This window comes from Bombina bombina, chromosome 6 (genome assembly GCF_027579735.1).
Source record: "Bombina bombina isolate aBomBom1 chromosome 6, aBomBom1.pri, whole genome shotgun sequence".
Taxonomy (NCBI): domain Eukaryota; kingdom Metazoa; phylum Chordata; class Amphibia; order Anura; family Bombinatoridae; genus Bombina; species Bombina bombina.
The window spans coordinates 1105709133-1105732878 of NC_069504.1; the positions used below are offsets into that span (position 1 = coordinate 1105709133).

The 23746-nt window shown below is 42.1% G+C and overlaps 1 protein-coding gene across 1 annotated transcript in view; it reads left to right on the top strand.

The window, feature by feature from the left end:
• The window catches only part of PHF21B (PHD finger protein 21B), a 292696-nt gene that overhangs the window by 172123 nt on the left and 96827 nt on the right, over positions 1-23746 (top strand). Inside the window, exons 6-7 of the mRNA XM_053719698.1 lie at positions 8854-8968; positions 15386-15437. Coding sequence (XP_053575673.1) covers positions 8854-8968; positions 15386-15437 — 167 coding nt within the window. The remainder of the gene's footprint in view (positions 1-8853; positions 8969-15385; positions 15438-23746) is intronic.

Below are 23746 nucleotides of genomic sequence, written 5' to 3' on the forward strand. Positions count from 1 at the left end.
AATCCTTCAAGAATGAGGCCTCTGTTGAACAGATTTGCAAGGCTGCAACTTGGTCTTCGCTTCATACTTTTTCCAAATTTTACAAATTTGACACTTTTGCTTCATCGGAGGCTATTTTTGGGAGAAAGGTTCTTCAGGCAGTGGTTCCTTCTGTATAAAGAGCCTGCCTATCCCTCCCGTCATCCGTGTACTTTTGCTTTGGTATTGGTATCCCAGAAGTAATGATGACCCGTGGACTGATCACACTTAACAGAAGAAAACATAATTTATGCTTACCTGATAAATTCCTTTCTTCTGTAGTGTGATCAGTCCACGGCCCGCCCTGTTTTTAAGGCAGGTAAATATTTTTTAATTTATACTCCAGTCACCACTTCACCCTTGGCTTTTCCTTTCTCGTTGGTCCTTGGTCGAATGACTGGGGGTGACGTAGAGGGGAGGAGCTATATGCAGCTCTGCTGGGTGAATCCTCTTGCACTTCCTGTTGGGGAGGAGTAATATCCCAGAAGTAATGATGACCCGTGGACTGATCACACTACAGAAGAAAGGAATTTATCAGGTAAGCATAAATTATGTTTTTGTTACATAAGCGCTTGGTGGATGTGCCAGACGTGCAATCGTTTTGTCAGGCCTTGGTTAGAATTCGGCCTGTGTTTAAACCTGTTACTCCTCCATGGAGTCTTAACCTTGTTCTTAAAGTTTTACCACAGGCTCGGCTTGAGCCTATGCATTCTTTAGATATTAAGATGTTATCTTGGAAAGTTTTTGGTTTCTTTTTGCCATTTCCTCTGCTCTGAGAGTTTCTGAACAATCTGCTTTACAGTGGGATTCCCCTTATCTTATATTTCTCTTTGTAAGGTGTATCCAGTCCACGGATCATCCATTACTTGTGGGATATTCTTATTCCCAACAGGAAGTTGCAAGAGGACACCCACAGCAGAGATGTAATATAGCTCCTCCCCTAACTGTCATAGCCAGTCATTCTCTTGCAACTCTCAACAAGCAAGGACGTTGTAGGAGAGAGTGGTTAAATATAGCTAGTTTATTTTCTTCAATCAAAAGTTTATTTTTAAATAGTACCGGAGTTGTGCTATTTTATCTCAGGCAGTAAATAGAAGAAGAATCTGCCTGAGGTTTCTATGATCTTAGCAGGTTGTAACTAAGATCCATTGCTATTCTCACATATGTCTGAGGGGATTACACAGATGAGGTAACTTCAGCGAGAGAATGGCGTGCAGTTTATTCTATCAGGTATGTGCAGTTATAATTTTTTCTAGAGATGGAAAACACTAGAAAATGCTGCTGATACCGGATTAATGTAAGTTAAGCCTGAATACAGTGATTTAATAACGACTGGTATCATGCTTACTCCCAGGGGTAATACCCTTATGATATTTACAATATAAAACGTTTGCTGGCATGTTTAATCGTTTTTATATATGCTTTGGTGATAAAACTTTATTGGGGCCTAGTTTTTTCCACATGGCTGGCTTAAATTTTGACTAGAAACAATTTCCACTGTTGTAGTATAAAACTGTGACATCCAGCTTCCCTCAAAGGCCCTCTGAATGCTATAGGACATCTCTAAACGGCCCAAAGGCTTTCCAAAGTCGTTTATTGGGGAAGGTAGGGCCACAGCTTGCTGTGGCAGTTGGTTGTGACTGTTAAAAAAGTCTATTTCGTTTTTTTGATCCGTTTTTTGAACTAAGGGGTTAATCATCCATTTGCAAGTGGGTGCAATGCTCTGTTAGCCTATTATACACACTGTAAAAATTTCGTTTGATTTACTGCATTTTTTTCACTGTTTTTCAAATTCTGACAAAATTTGTTTCTCTTAAAGGCACAGTACCGTTTTTTATATTTGCTTGTTAACTTGATTTAAAGTGTTTTCCAAGCTTGCTAGTCTCATTGCTCTTCTGTATAAACATGTCTGACATAGAAGAAACTCCTTGTTTATTATGTTTAAAAGCCATGGTGGAACCCCCTCTTAGAATGTGTACCAAATGTACGGATTTCATTTTATGCAATAAAGATCATTTTCTGTCTTTAAAAAATGTATCACCAGAGGAATCTGACGAGGGGGAAGTTATGCCGACTAACTTTCCCCACGTGTCAGACCCTTTGACTCACGCTTAAGGGCTCACGCTCAAATGGCGCCAAGTACATCTAGGGCGCCCATAGCGTTTACTTTACAAGACATGGCGGCAGTCATGGATAATACACTGTCAGTGGTATTAGTCAGACTACCTGAACTTAGAGGTAAGCGAGATAGCTCTGGGGTGAGACAAAATGCAGAGCATACTGACGCTTTAAGAACCATGTCTGATACTGCCTCACAATATGCAGAAGCTGAGGAAAGAGAGCTTCAGTCAGTGGGTGATGTTAATGACTCAGGAAAGATACCTGATTCTAATATTTCTACATTTAAATTTAAGCTTGAACACCTCCGCGTGTTGCTTAGGGAGGTTTTAGCTGCTCTGAATGACTGTGATACCATTGCAGTGCCAGAGAAATTGTGTAGACTGGATAAATACTTTGCAGTGCCGGTGTGTACTGATGTTTTTCCAAATACCTAAAAGGTTTACAGAAATTATTAATAAGGAATGGGATAGACCAGGTGTGCCGTTCTCTTCCCCTCCTATTTTTAGAAAAATGTTTCCAATAGATGCCACCACATGGGACTTATGGTAGACAGTCCCTAAGGTGGAGGGAGCAGTTTCTACTCTAGTAAAGCCTACTACTATCCCTGTCGAGGACAGTTGTGCTTTTTTTTTTTTTTTTTATAGATCCAATGGATAAAAAATTAGAGGTTACCTTAAGAAAATATTTATTCTACAAGGTTTTATCCTACAGCCCCTTGCATGCATTGCCCCTGTCACTGCTGCTGCGGCGTACTGGTTTGAGTCTCTGGAAGAGGCTTTACAGGTAGCGACTCCATTGGATGACATACCGTACTTGGCAAACTTAGAGCACTTAAGCTAGCCAATTCTTTTATTCTGATGCCATTGTTCATTTGACTAAACTAACGGCTAAGAATTCTGGTTTTGCTATACAGGCGCGCAGAGCGCTATGGCTTAGATCATGGTCAGCTGACTTGACTTCAAAATCTAAGCTACTTAACATTCCCTTCAAGGGGCAGACCCTATTCGGGCCTGGTTGAAGGAGATTATTGCTGATATCACTGGAGGAAAAGGTCATGCCCTTCCTCAGGACAGGTCCAAATCTAGGGCCAAACAGTCTAATTTTTTGTGCCTTTCAAAACTTCAAGGCAGGTGCGGCATCAACTTCCTCTAATAATAAACAAGAGGGAACTTTTGCTCAATCCAAGACGGTCTGGAGACCAAACCTGACATGGGAAAAAAGGTAAGCAGGTAAAAAAGCCTGCTGCTGCCTCTAAGACAGCATGAAGGAACGGCCCCCTATCCGGGAACAGATCTAGTAGGGGGCAGACTTTCACTCTTTGCCCAGGCGTGGGCAAGAGATGTTCAGGATCCCTGGGCGTTGGAAATTATATCCCAGGGATATCTTCTGGACTTCAAAGCTTCCCCCCCAAAAGGGAGATTTCACCTTTCACAATTATCTGCACACCAGATAAAGAGAGAGGCATTCTTACACTGTGTACGAGTCCTCCTAGTTATGGGAGTGATCCATCCAGTTCCAAAGGAGGAACAGGGACAGGGTTTTTACTCAAATCTGTTTGTGGTTCCCAAAAAAGAGGGAACCTTCAGACCAATTTTGGATCTAAAGATCTTAAACAAATTCCTCAGAGTTCCGTCGTTCAAGATGGAAACTATTCGTACCATCCTACCACTGATACAGGAGGGTCAATATATGACTACAGTGGATCTAAAGGATGCTTATCTTCGCATTCCGATACACAAAGATCATCATCGGTTTCTCAGGTTTGCCTTTTAAGACAGGCATTACCAGTTGTAGCTCTTCTCTTGGGATTAGCTACAGCCCCAAGAATCTTTACAAAGGTTCTAGGGTCGCTTCTGGCGGTCCTAAGGCCGCGGGGCATAGCAGTAGCCCCTTATTTAGACGACATCCTGATAAGGGCGTCAAACTTCCAATATGCCAAGTCTCATACGGACGTAGTACTGGCATTTCTGTGGTCGCATGGGTGGAAAGTGAACGAGGAAAAGAGTTCTCTATCCCCACTCACAAGAGTTTCCTTTCTAGGGACTCTGATAGATTCTGTAGAAATGAAAATTCACCTGACGGAGTCCAGGTTATCAAAGCTTCTAAATTCCTGCCGGGTTCTTCATTCCATTCCGCGCCCTTCGGTGGTTCAGTGTATGGAAGTAATCGGCTTAATGGTAGCGGCAATGGACAATGGACAAATATTCTGGAACTAAGAGCGATATTCAAGGCTCTTCAGGCTTCGCCTCAGTTAGCAACTCTGAGGTACATCAGATTTCAGTCAGACAACATCACGACTGTAGAGCACTGGGAGGCGGATTTTCTAAGTCGTCAGACTTTTCATCCGGGAGAGTGGGAACTCCATCCGGAGGCATTTGCACAACTGATTCATCGTTGGGGCAAACCAGAACTGGATCTCATGGCGTCTCGCCAGAACGCCATGCTTCCATGTTACTGATCCAGGTCCAGGGATCCCAAGGCGACACTGATGGATGCTCTAGCAGCGCCCTGGTCTTTCAACCTGGCTTATGTGTTTCCACCGTTTCCTCTGCTCCCTCGACTGATTGCCAAGATCAAGCAGGAGAGAGCATCGGTGATTCTGATTGCACCTGCGTGGCCACGCAGGACCTGGTATGCAGATCTAGTGGACATGTCATCCTTTCCACCATGGTCTCTGCCTCTGAAACAGGACCTTCTACTTCAGGGTCCTTTCAACCATCCAAATCTAATTTCTCTGAGGCTGACTGCCTGGAGATTGAACGCTTGATTTTATCAAAGCGTGGCTTCTCCGAGTCTGTTATTGATACCTTAAGACAGGTACGAAAGCCTGTCACCAGGAAAATTTACCATAAGGTATGGCGTAGATATCTTTATTGGTGTGAATCCAAGGGTTACTCATGGAGTAAGGTCAGGATAGCTAGGATATTATCTTTTCTCCAAGAAGGTTTGGAAAAAGGATTGTCAGCTAGTTAAGCGTCTGGCAGATGTTTCAGACATTCAGGCATTTTGTCAGGCTTTAGTTAGAATCAAGCCTGTGTTTAAACCTGTTGCTCCACCATGGAGCTTAAACTTGGTTCTTAAGGTTCTTCAAGGAGTTCCGTTTGAACCTCTTCATTCCATAGATATCAAGCTTTTATCTTGGAAAGTTCTTTTTTTGGTAGCTATTTCCTCGGCTCGTAGAGTCTCTGAGCTAACTGCCTTACAATGTGATTCTCCTTATCTGATTTTTCATACGGATAAGGTAGTCCTGCGTACCAAACCTGGGTTCTTACCTAAGGTGGTATCTAACAAGAATATCAATCAAGAGATTGTTGTTCCATCCTTGTGTTACACAATTTGGACGTGGTCCGTGCTTTAAAGTTTTACTTACAAGCTACTAAAGATTTTCGTCAAACATCTGCTTTGTTTGTTGTCTACTCTGGACAGAGGAGAGGTCAAAAGGCTTCGGCAACCTCTTTTTCTTTTTGACTAAGAAGCTTAATCCGCTTAGCCTATGAGACTGCTGGACAGCAACCTCCTGAAAGGATTACAGCTCATTCCACTAGAGCTGTGGCTTCCACTTGGGCCTTTAAAAATGAGGCTTCTTTTGATCAGATTTGCAAGGCGACGACTTGGTCTTCGCTTCATATTTTTTCAAAATTTTACAAATTTGATACTTTTGCTTCTTCGGAGGCTATATTTGAGAGAGAGGTTTTACGGGCAGTGGTTCCTTCCATTTAAGTTCCTGCCTTGTCCCTCCCTTCATCCGTGTACTTTAGCTTTGGTATTGGTATCCCACAAGTAATGGATGAACCGTGGACTGGATACACCTTACAAGAGAAAACACAATTTATGCTTACCTGATAAATTTATTTCTCTTGTGGTGTATCCAGTCCACGGCCTGCCCTGTCATTTTAAGGCAGGTAATTTTAAAATTTAAACTACAGTAACCACTGCACCCTATGGTTCCTCCTTTCTCGGCTTGTTTTCGGTCGAATGACTGGCTATGACAGTTAGGGGAGTGTCCTCTTGCAACTTCCTGTTGGGAATGAGAATATCCCACAAGTAATGAATGATCCGTGGACTGGATACACCACAAGAGAAATAAATTTATCAGGTAAGCATAAATTGTGTTTTCACTCTGATAAGGTGGTTCTGCGTGCTAAGTTTGGTTTCCTGCCCAAGGTTGTTTCGGTCAAGAATATTAATCAGGAAATCGTTGTACCTTCTTTGTGTCCTAATCCTTCTCACAAAGAACGCTTGATACATAATCTGGATGTTGTGCAAACGCTAAAATTTTATTTGCAGGCAACTAAGGACTTTTGTCAGTCTTCTGCATTGTTTGTTTGCTTTTCTGGGAAACGCAAGGGTCAGAAAGCTACGGGTACTTCACTTTCCCTTTGGCTGAAGAGCATTATTCGCTTGGCATATGAGACTGCTGGACAGCAACCTCCTGAGAAAATCGCAGCTCATTCCACAAGGGCTGTTTCTTCTTCCTGGGCCTTCAAAAATTAAGCTTCTGTAGAACAGATTTGCAAGACTGCAACTTGTTCATCTTTGCACACTTTTTTCCAAATTCTATAAATTCGATACTTTTGCCTCGGCTGAGGCTTCTTTTGGGAGAAAGGTTCTTCAAGCAGTGGTGCCTTCTGTTTAGGTTCCTGTCTTGTCCCTCCCTTATTCGTGTCCTCTGGCATGGGTATTGGTTCCCAACAGTAATTGATGATAATCCGTGGACTCACTGTGTCATTAGAAAGAAAACTAAATTTATGCTTACCTGATAAATTTATTTCTTGTCATGGTGAGTCCTCGGCCCAACTTGTATTCAGTTTATTTTTATATAAACCTCAGGAACATGTGCACCTTGTGTTACTTCCTTTCTCTCCTTTCCCTCTGGTCGAATGACTGGGGGATTGTGGGTAAGGGGGTGATATTTAACAGCTTTGCTGTGGTGCTCTTTGCCTCCTCCTGCTGGCCAGGAGTGATATTCCCAACAGTAATTGATGATGATCCGTGGACTCACTGTGTCAAGAAATAAATAACTTTATCAGGTAAGCATAAATTTCGTTTTTGAATTTGTCAAAGGGTTAATTGAGTTATGATATTACATATACACAACAACAAAGAATTTGACAATTCCTCTTATGAGGATTTGTTTATGCGGTACTGAAAGAATAGGAAAGCAGATAGTGTCATGAAGAGAACTGAGAAACTGCAGGCAAAAAGCTAGAACTTGTTTGTTTATAGCGAAATGTTGTTACAAAGGGCTTTGTGTGCAAAGATCCAATATTTAAATACAGATGGACATAAAACTGCTTTGTGAATCAACCATAATGACAAGTTGTATAACTGAGGCAAAACTGATCTATTTAAATTTCCTTTTAAACTATATAACTTGTATTTGAAAACAGACTGCATTTCTAAAAAATAAAACATTTAAAAAGAGGTAACCACTTCTAAAATAAATATTTACAAATGTATTAATGAAAATAAGATCATTAGTCAATTTTAAAATAGTTTTGTTAGAAATAGATTGTGCTAAACTCATCTATTTTGTTTCTTTGAGAACGTTGATAGGATCATAGATAAATCAATGTATGTGACGTACTCAGATTTGGACTTTCATGTGCCTTTGAGTGCCGATCAGTTAAATCTACCCATACAAAATGTCAAACTTTACACAGATACACTTGCCATTATTTGAATATATATAATTTACTTTCAAATGAGAGAGACCCTGGAATATGGGTAACATTAATGTGGCTTCACTATGAGGCCATGCAGATTTTATGTATTACATTTTCCCTAAATATATTTGCCTAATACGTTTTACAATGAGTTGTTCTACTTTGATATCTTTTAGTTTAAAGTGTAATTTACTTAGTATTATTTTATTAGAGTTAAAAGGACATAATATTCTAAATCACTTGAAACCGATGCAGTATAACTGTAAAAAGCTGACAGGAAAATATCACCTGAGCATCTCTATGTAAAAAAGGAAGATATTTTACCTCACTAAGTTCTGTGTAAAAAGTTATACTCAGCTGCAGCCCAGCTGCAGGTAAAAAAAATGAAGAAATGAACAGCAGCCAATCAGCATCAACAGTGCTGAGGTCATGAACTCTTACTGTGATCTCAAAGGGTTTTCACTCGACTCTCATGAGATTTCATAGTAAACATCCTTAAACTGAATAGGGAAATAACATGAGTGTGCATGAAAGCTCACTCATTCGGCTGTCCCGTGACAGACATACTGATTTGCTGCTTAAAGTCCTTTGCAATTGGGTTTGAATACTTAGGACATTTTGAGGTAAAATATGCTGCATCACTTTCAAGTGTTTCAAAATTTGGGTATCATGTCCCTTTAATATTAAAGCCTTTGGTTTTTGCAAAGAGAAAATATTCCACCCTCCTCATCACAATGTTCCCTATGATGTACTATTTATTTTAAATTCAAGCTGTGATCATTTTGAATTCTGAAATTAAATTCTAGATTAAAAGACATATCAAAGTACAAAATGGTCACAGCTTGAGCTCAAAATAAAAGGTACAAAACATGGAACATTATAAGTAGGATTAAAGAATATTTTCTTTTGGCAAAAATCTTGGACTTCAGTGCTGGTATAATAGAATAATGTCTAACAAATAACTCATATTGATGGAATAGGTTTTGGCATTTATTTATTGAAGGAAGCACATAATTGTATTTATTTTTTTTTAATTTAAAAACAAAAGATGCAAACAACATAGTGTATTTGTTTCCACTGATACAGAAATCCAAAGTAAACGTCATGAGCGCAAAAGAAGAAGCACAGCTAATCCAGCCTATAGCGGATTCCTGGAGCCTGAGGTTTGTCCGTCTGGTTTTGTACAGGCAAAGAGCTTTACTTGTAACAGTTGTGGTTCCTGATTTCATATTCAGAAATTACATGCAAATGACTGTGTGATTCAGTAACTGCACATACAGTATATACTGACCACAGCGTATTAACCTCGCTTCTGTGATTGTCATATATATTCAGAGTTACTTCTGTGGATGTGACGTTTAATGTGTGAGAGAAACCTGTGTGATTTCCTATTTATAATAACATACTACTAGTTATCCTTCTTATGCCTATCTCTATCCTTCTAAAATGTTAATGTGGAAATATATCAGTATATACTTGATGTTAAAAATAGGCAAAAGTAAAAGTTAGCAATCGTCTATTTCTTTTTCTGGGCGAGCAATAATTTTATGTATCGGAAAGGTAGAAATAGTAGAAAAAAAAAGTTAAACATGGTTAGTTTAAAAAATATTTCTCCAACATTGGTGTGTCCGGTCCACGGCGTCATCCTTACTTGTGGGATATTCTCTTCCCCAACAGGAAATGGCAAAGAGTCCCAGCAAAGCTGGCCATATAGTCCCTCCTAGGCTCCGCCCACCCCAGTCATTCTCTTTGCCGTTGCACAGGCAACATCTCCACGGAGATGGTTAAGAGTTTTTTGGTGTTTAAATGTAGTTTTTATTCTTCTATCAAGTGTTTGTTATTTTAAAATAGTGCTGGTATGTACTATTTACTCTGAAACAGAAAAGGATGAAGATTTCTGTTTGTGAGAGGAAGATGATTTTAGCAGACAGTAACTAAAATCGATTGCTGTTTCCACATAGGACTGTTGAGATGAAGTAACTTCAGTTGGGGGAAACAGTTAGCAGACTTTTCTGCTTAAGGTATGACTAGTCATATTTCTAACAAGACTGTAATGCTGGAAGGCTGTCATTTCCCCTCATGGGGACCGGTAAGCCATTTTCTTAGTCAAACAAACAGAATAAAGGGCTTAATATGGGCTGAAAAACTGGTAGACATTTTTATGGGCTAAATCGATTGCTTTATTTGGGCATATTATTCAGATTTAGGCTAACAATTGGCATTTATAATCTTGGGGAACGTTTATAAAACGGCAGGCACTGTGTTAGACACCTTTTTCAGTCATGGGGCCTTTCTAGTTATAGACGGAGCCTCATTTTCGCGCCATTACTGTGCAGTTGTTTTTTGAGAGCAGGGCATGCAGATGCATGTGTGAGGATCTAAAAATCACTGAAAAAGCTTCTAGAAGGCGTCATTTGGTATCGTATTCCCCTCTGGGCTTGGTTGGGTCTCAGCAAAGACTATAGCTGGGACTGTATAGGGGTTAAATTTAATAACGGCTCCGGTTCCGTTATTTTAAGGGTTAAAGCTCTGAAATTTGGTGTGCAATACTTTTAATGCTTTAAGACACTGTGGTGAAATTTTGGTAATTTTTGAACGATTCCTTCATACTTTTTCACATATTCAGTAATAAAGTGTTTTCTGTTTGAAATTTAAAGAGACAGTAACGGTTTTATTTTAAAACGTTTTTTGTGCTTTGTTGACAAGTTTAAGCCTGTTTAACATGTCTGTACCTTCAGATAAGCTATGTTCTATATGTATGAAAGCCAATGTGTCTCCCCATTTAAATTTATGTGATAATTGTGCCATAGCGTCCAAACAAAGTAAGGACAGTACTGCCACAGATAATGATATTGCCCAAGATGATTCCTCAAATGAGGGGAGTAAACATGATACTACATCATCTCCTACTGTGTCTACACCAGTTTTGCCCATGCAGGAGGCCCCTAGTACATCTAGTGCGCCAATACTTATTACCATGCAACAATTAACGGCTGTAATGGATAACTCCATAGCAAATCTTTTATCCAAAATGCCTACTTATCAGAGAAAGCGCGATTGCTCTGTTTTAAACACTGAAGAGCAAGAGGGCGCTGATGATAATTGTTCTGTCATACCCTCACACCAATCTGAAGGGGCCATGAGGGAGGTTTTGTCTGATGGAGAAATCTCAGATTCAGGAAAAATTTCTCATCAAGCTGAACCTGATGTTGTGACATTTAAATTTAAATTAGAACATCTCCGCGCACTGCTTAAGGAGGTGTTATCTACTCTGGATGATTGTGACAACTTGGTCATTCCAGAGAAATTATGCAAGATGGACAAGTTCCTAGAGGTTCCGGTGCCCCCCGACGCTTTTCCTATACCCAAGCGGGTGGCGGACATAGTAAATAAGGAGTGGGAAAAGCCCGGCATACCTTTTTGTTCCCCCCCCTATATTTAAGAAATTATTTCCTATGGTCGACCCCAGAAAGGACTTATGGCATACAGTCCCCAAGGTCGAGGGGGCAGTTTCTACTCTAAACAAACGCACTACTATTCCTATCGAAGATAGTTGTGCTTTCAAAGATCCTATGGATAAAAAATTGGAAGGTTTGCTTAAAAAGATTTTTGTACAGCAAGGCTACCTTCTACAACCAATTTCATGCATTGTTCCTGTCACTACGGCAGCGTGGTTCTGGTTCGAGGAACTAGAAAAGTCGCTCAGTAGAGAAACTCCATATGAGGAGGTCATGGACAGAGTTCACGCACTTAAATTGGCTAACTCTTTTATTTTAGATGCCGCTTTGCAATTAGCTAGATTAGTGGCGAAAAATTCAGGGTTTGCTATCGTGGCGCGCAGAGCGCTTTGGCTAAAGTCTTGGTCAGCGGATGTGTCATCCAAGACAAAATTGCTTAACATCCCTTTCAAAGGTAAAACTTTATTTGGACCAGAATTGAAAGAGATTATTTCAGACATCACTGGGGGAAAGGGCCACGCCCTTCCACAGGATAGGTCTTTTAAGGCTAAAAATAAGCCTAATTTTCGTCCCTTTAGCAGAAACGGACCGCCCTCTAATTCTGCATCCTCTAAGCAAGAGGGTAATGCCTCACAACCCAAACCAGCCTGGAAACCAATGCAAGGCTGGAACAAGGGTAAGCAGGCCAAGAAGCCTGCCACTGCTAACAAAACAGCATGAAGGAGTAGCCCCCGATCCGGAACCGGATCTAGTGGGGGGCAGACTCTCTCTCTTCGCTCAGGCTTGGGCAAGAGATGTTCAGGATCCTTGGGCGCTAGAAATAGTTTCTCAAGGTTATCTTCTGGAATTCAAGGAACTACCCCCAAGGGGAAGGTTCCACAGGTCTCACTTATCCTCAAACCAAATAAAGAGACAGGCATTCTTACATTGTGTAGAAGACCTTTTAAAGATGGGAGTGATACACCCAGTTCCAATAAAGGAACAAGGAATGGGATTTTATTCCAATCTGTTCGTAGTTCCCAAAAAAGAGGGAACGTTCAGACCAATTTTAGATTTGAAGATCCTAAACAAATTTCTCAGGGTACCATCGTTCAAAATGGAAACTATTCGAACGATTCTACCCACCATCCAGGAAAGTCAATTTATGACTACCGTGGATCTAAAGGATGCGTACCTACATATTCCTATCCACAAAGAACATCATCAGTTCCTAAGGTTCGCTTTTCTGGACAAGCATTACCAGTTTGTGGCCCTCCCATTCGGATTAGCCACTGCTCCAAGGATTTTCACAAAGGTGCTAGGGTCCCTTCTAGCGGTTCTAAGACCAAGGGGCATTGCAGTAGTACCTTACTTGGACGACATTCTAATACAAGCGTCGTCCCTGTCAAAAGCAAAGGCTCATACGGACATCGTTCTAGCCTTTCTCAGATCTCACGGATGGAAGGTGAACAAAGAAAAAAGTTCTCTGTCCCCGTCGACAAGAGTTCCCTTCTTGGGAACAATAATAGATTCCTTAGAAATGAGGATTTTTCTGACAGAGGTCAGAAAATCAAAAACTTCTAAGCTCTTGTCAAGTGCTTCATTCTGTTCCTCGTCCTTCCATAGCGCAGTGCATGGAAGTAGTAGGATTGATGGTTGCAACGATGGACATAGTTCCTTTTGCACGAATTCATCTAAGACCATTACAACTGTGCATGCTCAAACAGTGGAATGGGGATTATACAGACTTGTCTCCAATGATTCAAGTAGATCAAAAGACCAGAGATTCACTCCGTTGGTGGCTGACCCTGGACCATCTGTCCCAGGGAATGAGCTTCCGCAGACCAGAGTGGGTCATTGTCACGACCGACGCCAGTCTAGTTGCCTGGGGCGCGGTCTGGGAATCCCTGAAAGCTCAGGGTCTATGGTCTCGGGAAGAGTCTCTTCTCCCGATAAACATTCTGGAACTGAGAGCGATATTCAATGCTCTCAGAGCTTGGCCTCAACTAGCAAAGGCCAAATTCATAAGGTTCCAATCAGACAACATGACGACCGTTGCATATATCAATCATCAGGGGGGAACAAGGAGTTCCCTGGCGATGAAAGAAGTGACCAAAATAATTCAATGGGCGGAGGATCACTCCTGCCACTTGTCTGCGATCCACATCCCAGGAGTGGAAAATTGGGAAGCGGATTTTCTGAGTCGTCAGACATTCCATCCGGGGGAGTGGGAACTCCATCCGGAAATCTTTGCCCAAATAACTCAATTATGGGGCATTCCAGATATGGATCTGATGGCGTCTCGTCAGAACTTCAAGGTTCCTTGCTACGGGTCCAGATCCAGGGATCCCAAGGCGACTCTAGTAGATGCACTAGTAGCACCTTGGACCTTCAACCTAGCTTATGTATTCCCACCGTTTCCTCTCATTCCCAGGCTGGTAGCCAGGATCAATCAGGAGAGGGCCTCGGTGATCTTGATAGCTCCTGCGTGGCCACGCAGGACTTGGTATGCAGACCTGGTGAATATGTCATCGGCTCCACCATGGAAGCTACCTTTGAGACAGGACCTTCTTGTTCAGGGTCCATTCGAACATCCAAATCTGGTCTCCCTCCAACTGACGGCTTGGAGATTGAACGCTTGATTCTATCAAAGCGTGGGTTTTCAGATTCTGTTATAGATACTCTGGTTCAGGCCAGAAAACCTGTAACTAGAAAAATTTACCATAAAATATGGAAAAAATATATCTGTTGGTGTGAATCCAAAGGATTCCCATGGAATAAGATAAAAATTCCTAAGATTCTCTCCTTTCTACAAGAAGGTTTGGAGAAAGGATTATCTGCAAGTTCTCTAAAGGGACAGATTTCTGCTTTATCTGTCTTACTACACAAAAGACTGGCAGCTGTGCCAGATGTTCAAGCATTTGTTCAGGCTCTGGTTAGGATCAAGCCTGTTTACAGACCTTTGACTCCTCCCTGGAGTCTAAATCTAGTTCTTTCAGTTCTTCAAGGGGTTCCGTTTGAACCTTTACATTCCATAGATATTAAGTTACTATCTTGGAAAGTTTTGTTTTTAGTTGCAATTTCTTCTGCTAGAAGAGTTTCAGAGTTATCTGCTCTGCAGTGTTCTCCGCCCTATCTGGTGTTCCATGCAGATAAGGTGGTTTTGCGTACTAAGCCTGGTTTTCTTCCTAAAGTTGTTTCTAACAAAAATATTAACCAGGAGATAGTTGTACCTTCTTTGTGTCCGAATCCAGTTTCAAAGAAGGAACGTTTGTTACACAATTTGGACGTTGTCCGTGCTCTAAAGTTCTATTTAGAGGCTACTAAAGATTTCAGACAAACATCTTCCTTGTTTGTTGTTTATTCTGGTAAAAGGAGAGGTCAAAAAGCGACTTCTACCTCTCTTTCCTTTTGGCTTAAAAGCATTATCCGATTGGCTTATGAGACTGCCGGACGGCAGCCTCCTGAAAGAATCACAGCTCACTCCACTAGGGCTGTGGCTTCCACATGGGCCTTCAAGAACGAGGCTTCTGTTGACCAGATATGTAAGGCAGCGACTTGGTCTTCACTGCACACTTTTGCCAAATTTTACAAATTTGATACTTTTGCTTCTTCGGAGGCTATTTTTGGGAGAAAGGTTTTGCAAGCTGTGGTGCCTTCCGTTTAGGTAACCTGATTTGCTCCCTCCCTTCATCCGTGTCCTTTGGTATTGGTTCCCACAAGTAAGGATGACGCCGTGGACCGGACACACCAATGTTGGAGAAAACAGAATTTATGCTTACCTGATAAATTACTTTCTCCAACGGTGTGTCCGGTCCACGGCCCGCCCTGGATTTTTAATCAGGTCTGATGAATTATTTTCTCTAACTACAGTCACCACGGTACCATATGGTTTCTCCTATATATATTTCCTCCTGTCTGTCGGTCGAATGACTGGGGTGGGCGGAGCCTAGGAGGGACTATATGGCCAGCTTTGCTGGGACTCTTTGCCATTTCCTGTTGGGGAAGAGAATATCCCACAAGTAAGGATGACGCCGTGGACCGGACACACCGTTGGAGAAAGTAATTTATCAGGTAAGCATAAATTCTGTTTTTTTGTTCTTAGTTTGCGGTCTCACAGATCCCATATTTTTTTTCCTTTAGCGAAAACGTCTTGCCTCAACTTTTTTGAATAATCCCTTCTTATCAGTAAAAGGTAAGCATCTAGATCAGATACTTGTTTTTAAGTCACTATACATTTTTAATTGGAGATGCTTTTAACTTCTGAAACTTTTTACATTAAAAATAAACATTAGTCTGTTTGGATGATGCTGTAAGCCTTCCATTAAGTTATGTTAAAAAAAATATATAACTTTATTTACCTCATAAGCGAAGCCATCCTCTTTGGTATGGCAGTTTTATCTTAAAGGGACAGTCTACACATTAGTCATTTTAAAGTCTTACTTTAGATTAAGATGCAAATATCCTCCTGCACCCTTTCTATTTCATGCAGCAGTAACAGTAAAAAGTTATTTAAAAATTTCTGATCACTTGGCTGGCAAGCTCTGCCCCCTAATGACCTCACGATTTGTGCTGCATCTATGCACTCTGCAGAATAGCATTGACAATTTGTTTAATCCAATTAGTGAGTCGTTTGTAACTAGTGAAGCATTTAATGTAGCCCAGATCATGCCATCAGTGGGCGGAGCTTGGAAGCCATTTCAAAGTGACCAGAAACAATAGTCATTTTTAAAAAAAACTTTTTTATTGTTCCTTCTGCATGATATAGAAAGGGTGCAGGAGGTTTTTTGTTGCTTAATCTAAAGTAAGACTTTAAGATGACTAAGCTGTAGACTGTCCCTATAGGGTGTCACAAGCTCACTGTCTAATCACAGCACACCCCGATCGCGACATTCAACAACGTTTAGTGTGTTCCCGCGCTAGGTAAAGCTGTTGGTTGCAGAATAAAAAAATCTTCGACATCCTTTAACTGTTCCTTTTAAAGTTTACTTTAATGTACTTTAAATTGGCGATAGAAGTACTAACTATGCAAAGGACATGTTAAACTGTTTACTTGTACTTAAAAACTATTTACTTACCTGGCCAAACCTTCCCATTGCAGTGCGTGGGAGGAAAAAAATCCCTACTGACTCTAGCTCTTTCCACTGCTGCGAATAGAGAAATATCAGCTTTTCATTGGCTGTTGGTACAAATGTTTAATGTTAAATATATATATATATTTTTAATTACAAGACACTTCAGTAACATTAAAGAAATAGTAAACACCAAAAATGTTTTTTTTTTTTTTTTTTTTTTGCATAACCAACACTGTTACATTAATTTACTTTTTCTTCCTAATTGGAAAGAGTCCACAGCTGCATTCATTACTTTTGGGAAATTAGAACCTGGCCACCAGGAGGAGGCAAAGACACCCCAGCCAAAGGCTTAAATACTCCTCTCACTTCCCTCATCCCCCAGTCATTCTTTGCCTTTCGTCCCAGGAGGTTGGCAGAGAAGTGTCAGAATTTGTTTGGTCTCTTATGGAGGGTACTACTCTTCGCAAATGGGACAGGAGTTTTAAGTAGTCCTATAAGCTTCTCAACTTGAGGGCCTGGGTGAACGTTAGAGTCTGGAGATGCAGAGGGAGCTTCTCTTTGCGACACCATCCTGACTCATATTAACCACTCCTACAGCAATCGGCATTGACGAGTTTCACAGACTGCTTCTTCTCTCAAGTCCATGTCAGGAGCGATGTTACTAATCTGCCACACTTGAAGGGCTGTGTTCCTCTTCCACCGCGTAGATTTTGGTAAGATAGTTTCATTTTTTTATTACATAATGTTAACACAGAAGACAGGGTCACAATGTGGCGCATTTTTATCTTTACAGAATCAGGGGTTAATATCTCCTTAGGGGGATTATTGAACAGGGGGGAATAATAATCTTATATGTTTATTTGATTTTATGCTGCTTTATGTGCGAGATGTTAGGCTCATAGTCTGTTATGGAACATACAGGTTTCACTTTCACTTTGAGAGCCATGCAGCTTACAAGCTTTGGCACACTTTCTCTCATAGTAGGGTCTGTCCTGCATTGTGCACTATGTGATTCATTCCCTCTTTCCTGACCAGACTATCAGAGGGGAGTCATAAATCTCTGTACTGTCTGGGTCATAGGTGGTGAGTGCCATTGGGGTATAAGGGTGCTGTTTTTTTAATAAAATACGTTTTTTTTAATTCTCTAGTTCTCCGGTTATTGCACTAGCGATGGAGGAGTCTGTTACTTTAGAGGGCGCTCCCTCTATTCCTGTTTATATGGTAAGGATGCCCTAGTTCCCCCTCTCAATTATGTTCCATATGCCTTGATAATGTGATAATATTAAACATGTTTGATACCACGGAGCCGTCCATCTCTGAGGAGTTGTCGTCCGGTGAGGTGCGTACCCTACATTATCTCTATACACATGCAGTTTTCCCATGGCATTGAGGATTCTCCATCTGGAGGGGCCCTTTTTTTCTCCCAACATTACTCCATAGTTCAGACAGCGGTGTCTGCGGCTTTAATGCTTTTCCTCGCCCTGCTAAGCGCAAGCGAAGGGTTACATACTTCACTCCTTCCCAGAGTACATTAAGTAATTTTTGGATTTAACCAATGGGGTTATCCGAGGATGGGGTTCTTTCTGAGACTTCAGAGTATGAACTTTCTGGGTCGGAGTCTGCTGTCTCTCAACCTCCAGCTGTGGAGGAACCAGACTTTAGTTTTAGGAATTTGCGTTTCTTTTAAAGGAAGTTTTTGGCGAATTCAGGGGTTCCAGAAGTCATTGTGCCTGATGAACCTTTATTTCCTAATTTAAATAGAGTATGAGGAAAGGGTGGTGCTTTCCCTGCTCCTGCTGTACCGGGTATTCCGCCTTGGAATGTACAGTTCCCTGCGGGTGCGACTGTCCCTGAGTGTTGTGCCTTTCATTACAAAATTGCGCGCCTTCGTGTGTTACTCAGACAGGTTTTTTAAGTTATTGAACGACACTATCCGTATCAGATACGGGAATACTCAGTCTGCTCTTCGAATGGCACACCTAATTAGACATGTGGGGATGATGTAATCTCCTGATTATCCATGTATTGAGATCATTCCCAGTTTTTTTGGAAGATCAGGGCTCTGTTTGGCTGGTCCTGCGGTAGGCCTGTTTCCTCTTGGGCGTTAACTTATGGGTTGCCTTGTATTTTATTTTCATCCAACAGGATGTCCTGTCTGTTTTCCTTCTTCATCTCTGAGGGAGGATTTATGCGGCTTGACGATTAGGACCTGGATTGCAGACTTGTCCTGTTTGGGGTCAGTTCTGTCTGGTAGCTGTTCGGACACGTGGCGTTGCTCTGCTTTGCTGGTCCGGTAGAGGTGCTGAGTGCTCATGTTATCCTCTGTCTTCAACTAAGCATTCTAGAGGACCGGTGGGTCCATGAGGCAGGAAGGATTGTCTCAGTTCTGATAGCCTTCAATTTGGATGACTGGCTCAGTGGAGTCCACTGGGTCTCTCTCTCACTCTCATGTCTGTGGTTGTCAGACCCTAGAGCTCCTTCCCATATAGTGGAGGGTTGGTGGGCTTGCGCCCTCTTGCTGCCGAGTTGTGCGGTTTGGCCTTTTTTCTTTGGAGGCCCTGGGAATTGTCCTTCTGGACTTAGTCCTGAGCAGCTAGTAGTTTATTGGGTAGTTCAGCTGCCTTGCAGCAGATGGGTTGCAAAATGTGACCAGCTGCAGCTATTGCACATTGACTGTGTATGGTCTAGCTGTTTCTCTTGTAAGGTGTATCCAGTCCACGGATCATCCATTACTTGTGGGATATTCTCATTCCCAACAGGAAGTTGCAAGAGGACACCCACAGCAGAGCTGTCTATATAGCTCCTCCCCTAACTGCCATATCCAGTCATTCTCTTGCAACTCTCAACAAACATGGAGGTAGTAAGAGAGAAGTGGTGAAATGTAGCTGTTATTGTGCTTCAATCAAAAGTTTATTATTTTTAAATGGTACCGGAGTTGTACTATTTTGTTCCAGGCAGAAAAATAGAAGAATCTGCCTGTGATTTCTATGATCTTAGCAGGTTGTAACTAAGATCCATTGCTGTTCTCACACATGACTGAAGAAAGAGATAACTTCAGCGTGGGGAATGGCGTGCAGGTTATCCTGCTATGATGTATGTGCAGTTAAGATTTTTCTAGAAGATGTGAATGCTAGAAAATGCTGCTGATGCCAAATTTATGTAAGGTAATCCTGAATACAGTGATTTAATAGCGACTGGTATCATGATTACTTTCTGAGGTAATACTCTTTTATATTTACAATATAAAACGTTTGCTGGCATGTTTAAACGTTTTTATATATACTTTGGTGATAAAACTTTATTGGGGCCTAGTTTTTTCCACATGGCTGGCTTAAATTTGCCTAGAAACAGTTTCCTGAGGCTTTCCACTGTGTTACTATGAGTGGGAGGGGCCTAATTTAGCGCTTTTTTGTGCAGTAACATTTACAGACTGAGACATCCAGCTTCCTCCAGGAGTCCCCTGAATGCTATAGGACATCTCTAAAGGGCTCTTAGGCTTTCCAAAATCGTTTGTTGGGGAAGGTAGGCCCACAGCAAGGCTGTGGCAGTTTGGTGTGACTTAAAAAAACGTCTATCATTTTTTTGATTGAACTAAGGGGTTAATCATCAATTTGCAAGTGGGTGCAATGCTCTGTTAGCTTATTATACACACTCTAAAAATTTGTTGATTTACTGCCTTTTTTTCACTGTTTTTCAAATTCTGACAAAATTTGTTTCTCTTAAAGGCACAGTACCGTTTCTTATATTTGCTTGTTAACTTGATTTAAAGTGTTTTCCAAGCTTGCTAGTCTCATTGCTAGTCTGTACAAACATGTCTGACATAGAGGAAACTCCTTGTTCATTATGTTTAAAAGCCATTGTGGAACCCCCTCTTAGAATGTGTACCAAATGTACTGATTTCACTTTAAGCAATAAAGATCATATTCTGTCTTTAAAAAATTTATCACCAGAGGAATCTGACGAGGGGGAAGTTATGCCGACTAACTCTCCCCACGTGTCAGATCCTTTGACTCCCGCTCAAGGGACTCACGCTCAGATGGCGCCAAGTACATCTAGGGCGCCCATAGCGTTTACTTTACAAGACATGGCGGCAGTCATGGATAATACACTGTCAGCGGTATTAGCCAGACTACCTGAATTTAGAGGAAAGCGAGATAGCTCTGGAGTTAGACGAAATACAGAGCATACTGACGCTTTAAGAGCTATGTCTGATACTGCCTCACAATATGCAGAAGCTGAAGGAGAGCTTCTTTCTGTGGGTGATGTTTCTGACTCAGGGAAGATGATGCAACCTGATTCTGATATTTCTACATTTAAATTTAAGCTTGAACACCTCCGCGTGTTACTCAGGGAGGTTTTAGCTGCTCTGAATGACTGTGATACAATTGCAGTGCCAGAGAAATTGTGTAGACTGGATAAATACTATGCAGTGCCGGTGTGCACTGATGTTTTTCCAATACCTAAAAGGTTTACAGAAATTATTACTAAGGAATGGGATAGACCAGGGGTGCCGTTCTCTCCCCCTCCTATTTTTAGAAAAATGTTTCCAATAGACGCCAACACACGGGACTTACGGCAGACAGTTCCTAAGGTGGAGGGAGCAGTTTCTACTCTAGCAAAGCGTACTACTATCCCTGTCGAGGACAGTTGTGCTTTCTTAGATCCAATGGATAAAAAGTTAGAGGGTTACCTTAAGAAAATGTTTATTCAACAAGGTTTTATCCTACAGCCCCTTGCATGCATTGCTCCTGTCACTGCTGCTGCGGCGTTCTGGTTTGAGTCTCTGGAAGAGGCTTTACAGGTAGCGACTCCATTGGATGACATACTTGACAAGCTTAAAGCACTTAAGCTAGCCAATTCTTTTGTTTCTGATGCCATTGTTCATTTGACTAAACTAACTGCCAAGAATTCTGGTTTTGCTATCCAGGCGCGCAGAGCGCTATGGCTTAAATCATGGTCAGCTGACGTTACTTCAAAGTCTAAGCTGCTTAACATTCCCTTCAAGGGGCAGACCCTATTCTGGCCTGGTTTGAAGGAGATTATTGCTGATATCACTGGAGGAAAAGGTCATGCCCTTCCTCAGGATAGGTCCAAATCAAGGACCAAACGGTCTAATTTTCGTGCCTTTCGAAACTTCAAGGCAAGTGCGGCATCAACTTCCTCTAATGCAAAACAAGAGGGAACTTTTGCTCAGTCCAAGCCGGTCTGGAGACCTAACCAGACCTGGAACAAAGGTAAGCAGGCCAAAAAGCCTGCTGCTGCCTCTAAGACAGCATGAAGGAACGGCCCCCTATCCGGTAACGGATCTAGTAGGGGGCAGACTTTCGCTCTTCGCCCAGGCGTGGGCAAGAGATGTCCAGGATCCCTGGGCGTTGGAAATTATATCCCAGGGATATCTTCTGGACTTCAAGGCTTCCCCCCCAAAAGGGAGATTTCACCTTTCACAATTATCTGCAAACCAGATAAAGAGAGATGCATTCTTACACTGTGTACAAGACCTCCTAGTTATGGGAGTGATCCATCCAGTTCCAAAGGAGGAACAGGGACAGGGATTTTACTCAAATCTGTTTGTGGTTCCCAAAAAAAGAGGGAACCTTCAGACCAATTTTGGATCTAAAGATCTTAAACAAATTCCTCAGAGTTCCATCATTCAAGATGGAGACTATTCGTACCATCCTACCTATGATCCAGGAGGGTCAATACATGACTACAGTGGATTTAAAGGATGCTTATCTTCACATTCCGATACACAAAGATCATCATCGGTTTCACAGGTTTTCCTTTCTAGACAGGCATTACCAGTTTTTAGCTCTTCCCTTTGGGTTAGCTACAGCCCCAATAATTTTTACGAAGCTTCTGGGGTCGCTTCTGGCGGTTCTAAGGCCGTGGGGCATAGCAGTGGCCCCCTATTTAGACGACATCCTGATTCAGGCGTCAAACTTCCAAATTGCCAAGTCTCATACGGACATAGTGTTGGCATTTCTGAGGTCGCATGGGTGGAAGGTGAACGAGGAAAAGAGTTCTCTATCCCCCCTCACAAGAGTTTCCTTCCTAGGGACTCTGATAGATTCTGTAGAAATGAAAATTTACCTGACGGAGTCCAGGTTATCAAATCGTCTAAATTCCTGGCGTGTTCTTTATTCCATTCTTCGCCCTTCGGTGGCTCAGTGCATGGAAGTAATCGGCTTAATGGTAGCGGCAATGGACATAGTGCCGTTTGCACGCCTACATCTCAGACTGCTGCAACTCTGCATGCTCAGTCAGTGGAATGGGGATTACACAGATTTGTCCCCTCTACTAAATGTGGATCAAGAGACCAGGGATTCTCTTCTCTGGTGGCTATCTCGGGTCCATCTGTCCTTTCGCAGGCCAGATTGGACAATTGTAACGACAGATGCCAGCCTTCTAGGTTGGGGTGCAGTCTGGAACTCCCTGAAGGCTCAGGGATCGTGGACTCAGGAGGAGTCACTCCTTCCAATAAATATTCTGGAACTGAGAGCGATATTCAATGCTCTTCAGGCTTGGCCTCAGTTAGCAACTCTGAGGTTCATCAGATTTCAGTCGGACAACATCACGACTGTGGCTTACATCAACCATCAAGGGGGGACAAGGAGTTCCCTAGCGATGTTAGAAGTCTCAAAGATAATTCGCTGGGCAGAGATTCACTCTTGCCACCTATCAGCTATCCATATCCCAGGTGTAGAGAACTGGGAGGCGGATTTTCTAAGTCGACAGACTTTTCATCCGGGGGAGTGGGAGCTCCATCCGGAGGTGTTTGCACAATTGATTCATCGTAGGGGCAAACCAGAACTGGATCTCATGGAGTCTCGCCAGAACGCCAAGCTTCCTTGTTACGGATCCAGGTCCAGGGACCCCAAGGCAACGCTGATGGATGCTCTAGCAGCGCCTTGGTCCTTCAACCTGGCTTATGTGTTTCCACAGTTTCCTCTGCTCCCTCGTCTGATTGCCAAGATCAAGCAGGAGAGAGCATCAGTGATCTTGATAGCGCCTGCGTGGCCACGCAGGACTTGGTATGCAGATCTGGTGGACATGTCATCCTTTCCACCATGGACTCTGCCGCTGAGACAGGACCTTCTACTTCAAGGTCCTTTCAACCATCCAAATATAATTTCTCTGAGGCTGACTGCCTGGAGATTGAACGCTTGATTTTATCAAAGCGTGGTTTCTCCAAGTCAGTCATTGATACCTTAATTCAGGCACGAAAGCCTGTCACCAGGAAAATCTATCATAAGAGATGGCGTAAATATCTTTATTGGTGTGAATCCAAGGGCTACTCATGGGGTAAGGTCAGGATTCCCAGGATATTATCTTTTCTCCAAGAAGGATTGGAAAAAGGATTGTCAGCTAGTTCCTTAAAGGGACAGATTTCTGCGCTGTCTATTCTTTTGCACAAGCGTCTGGCGGATTT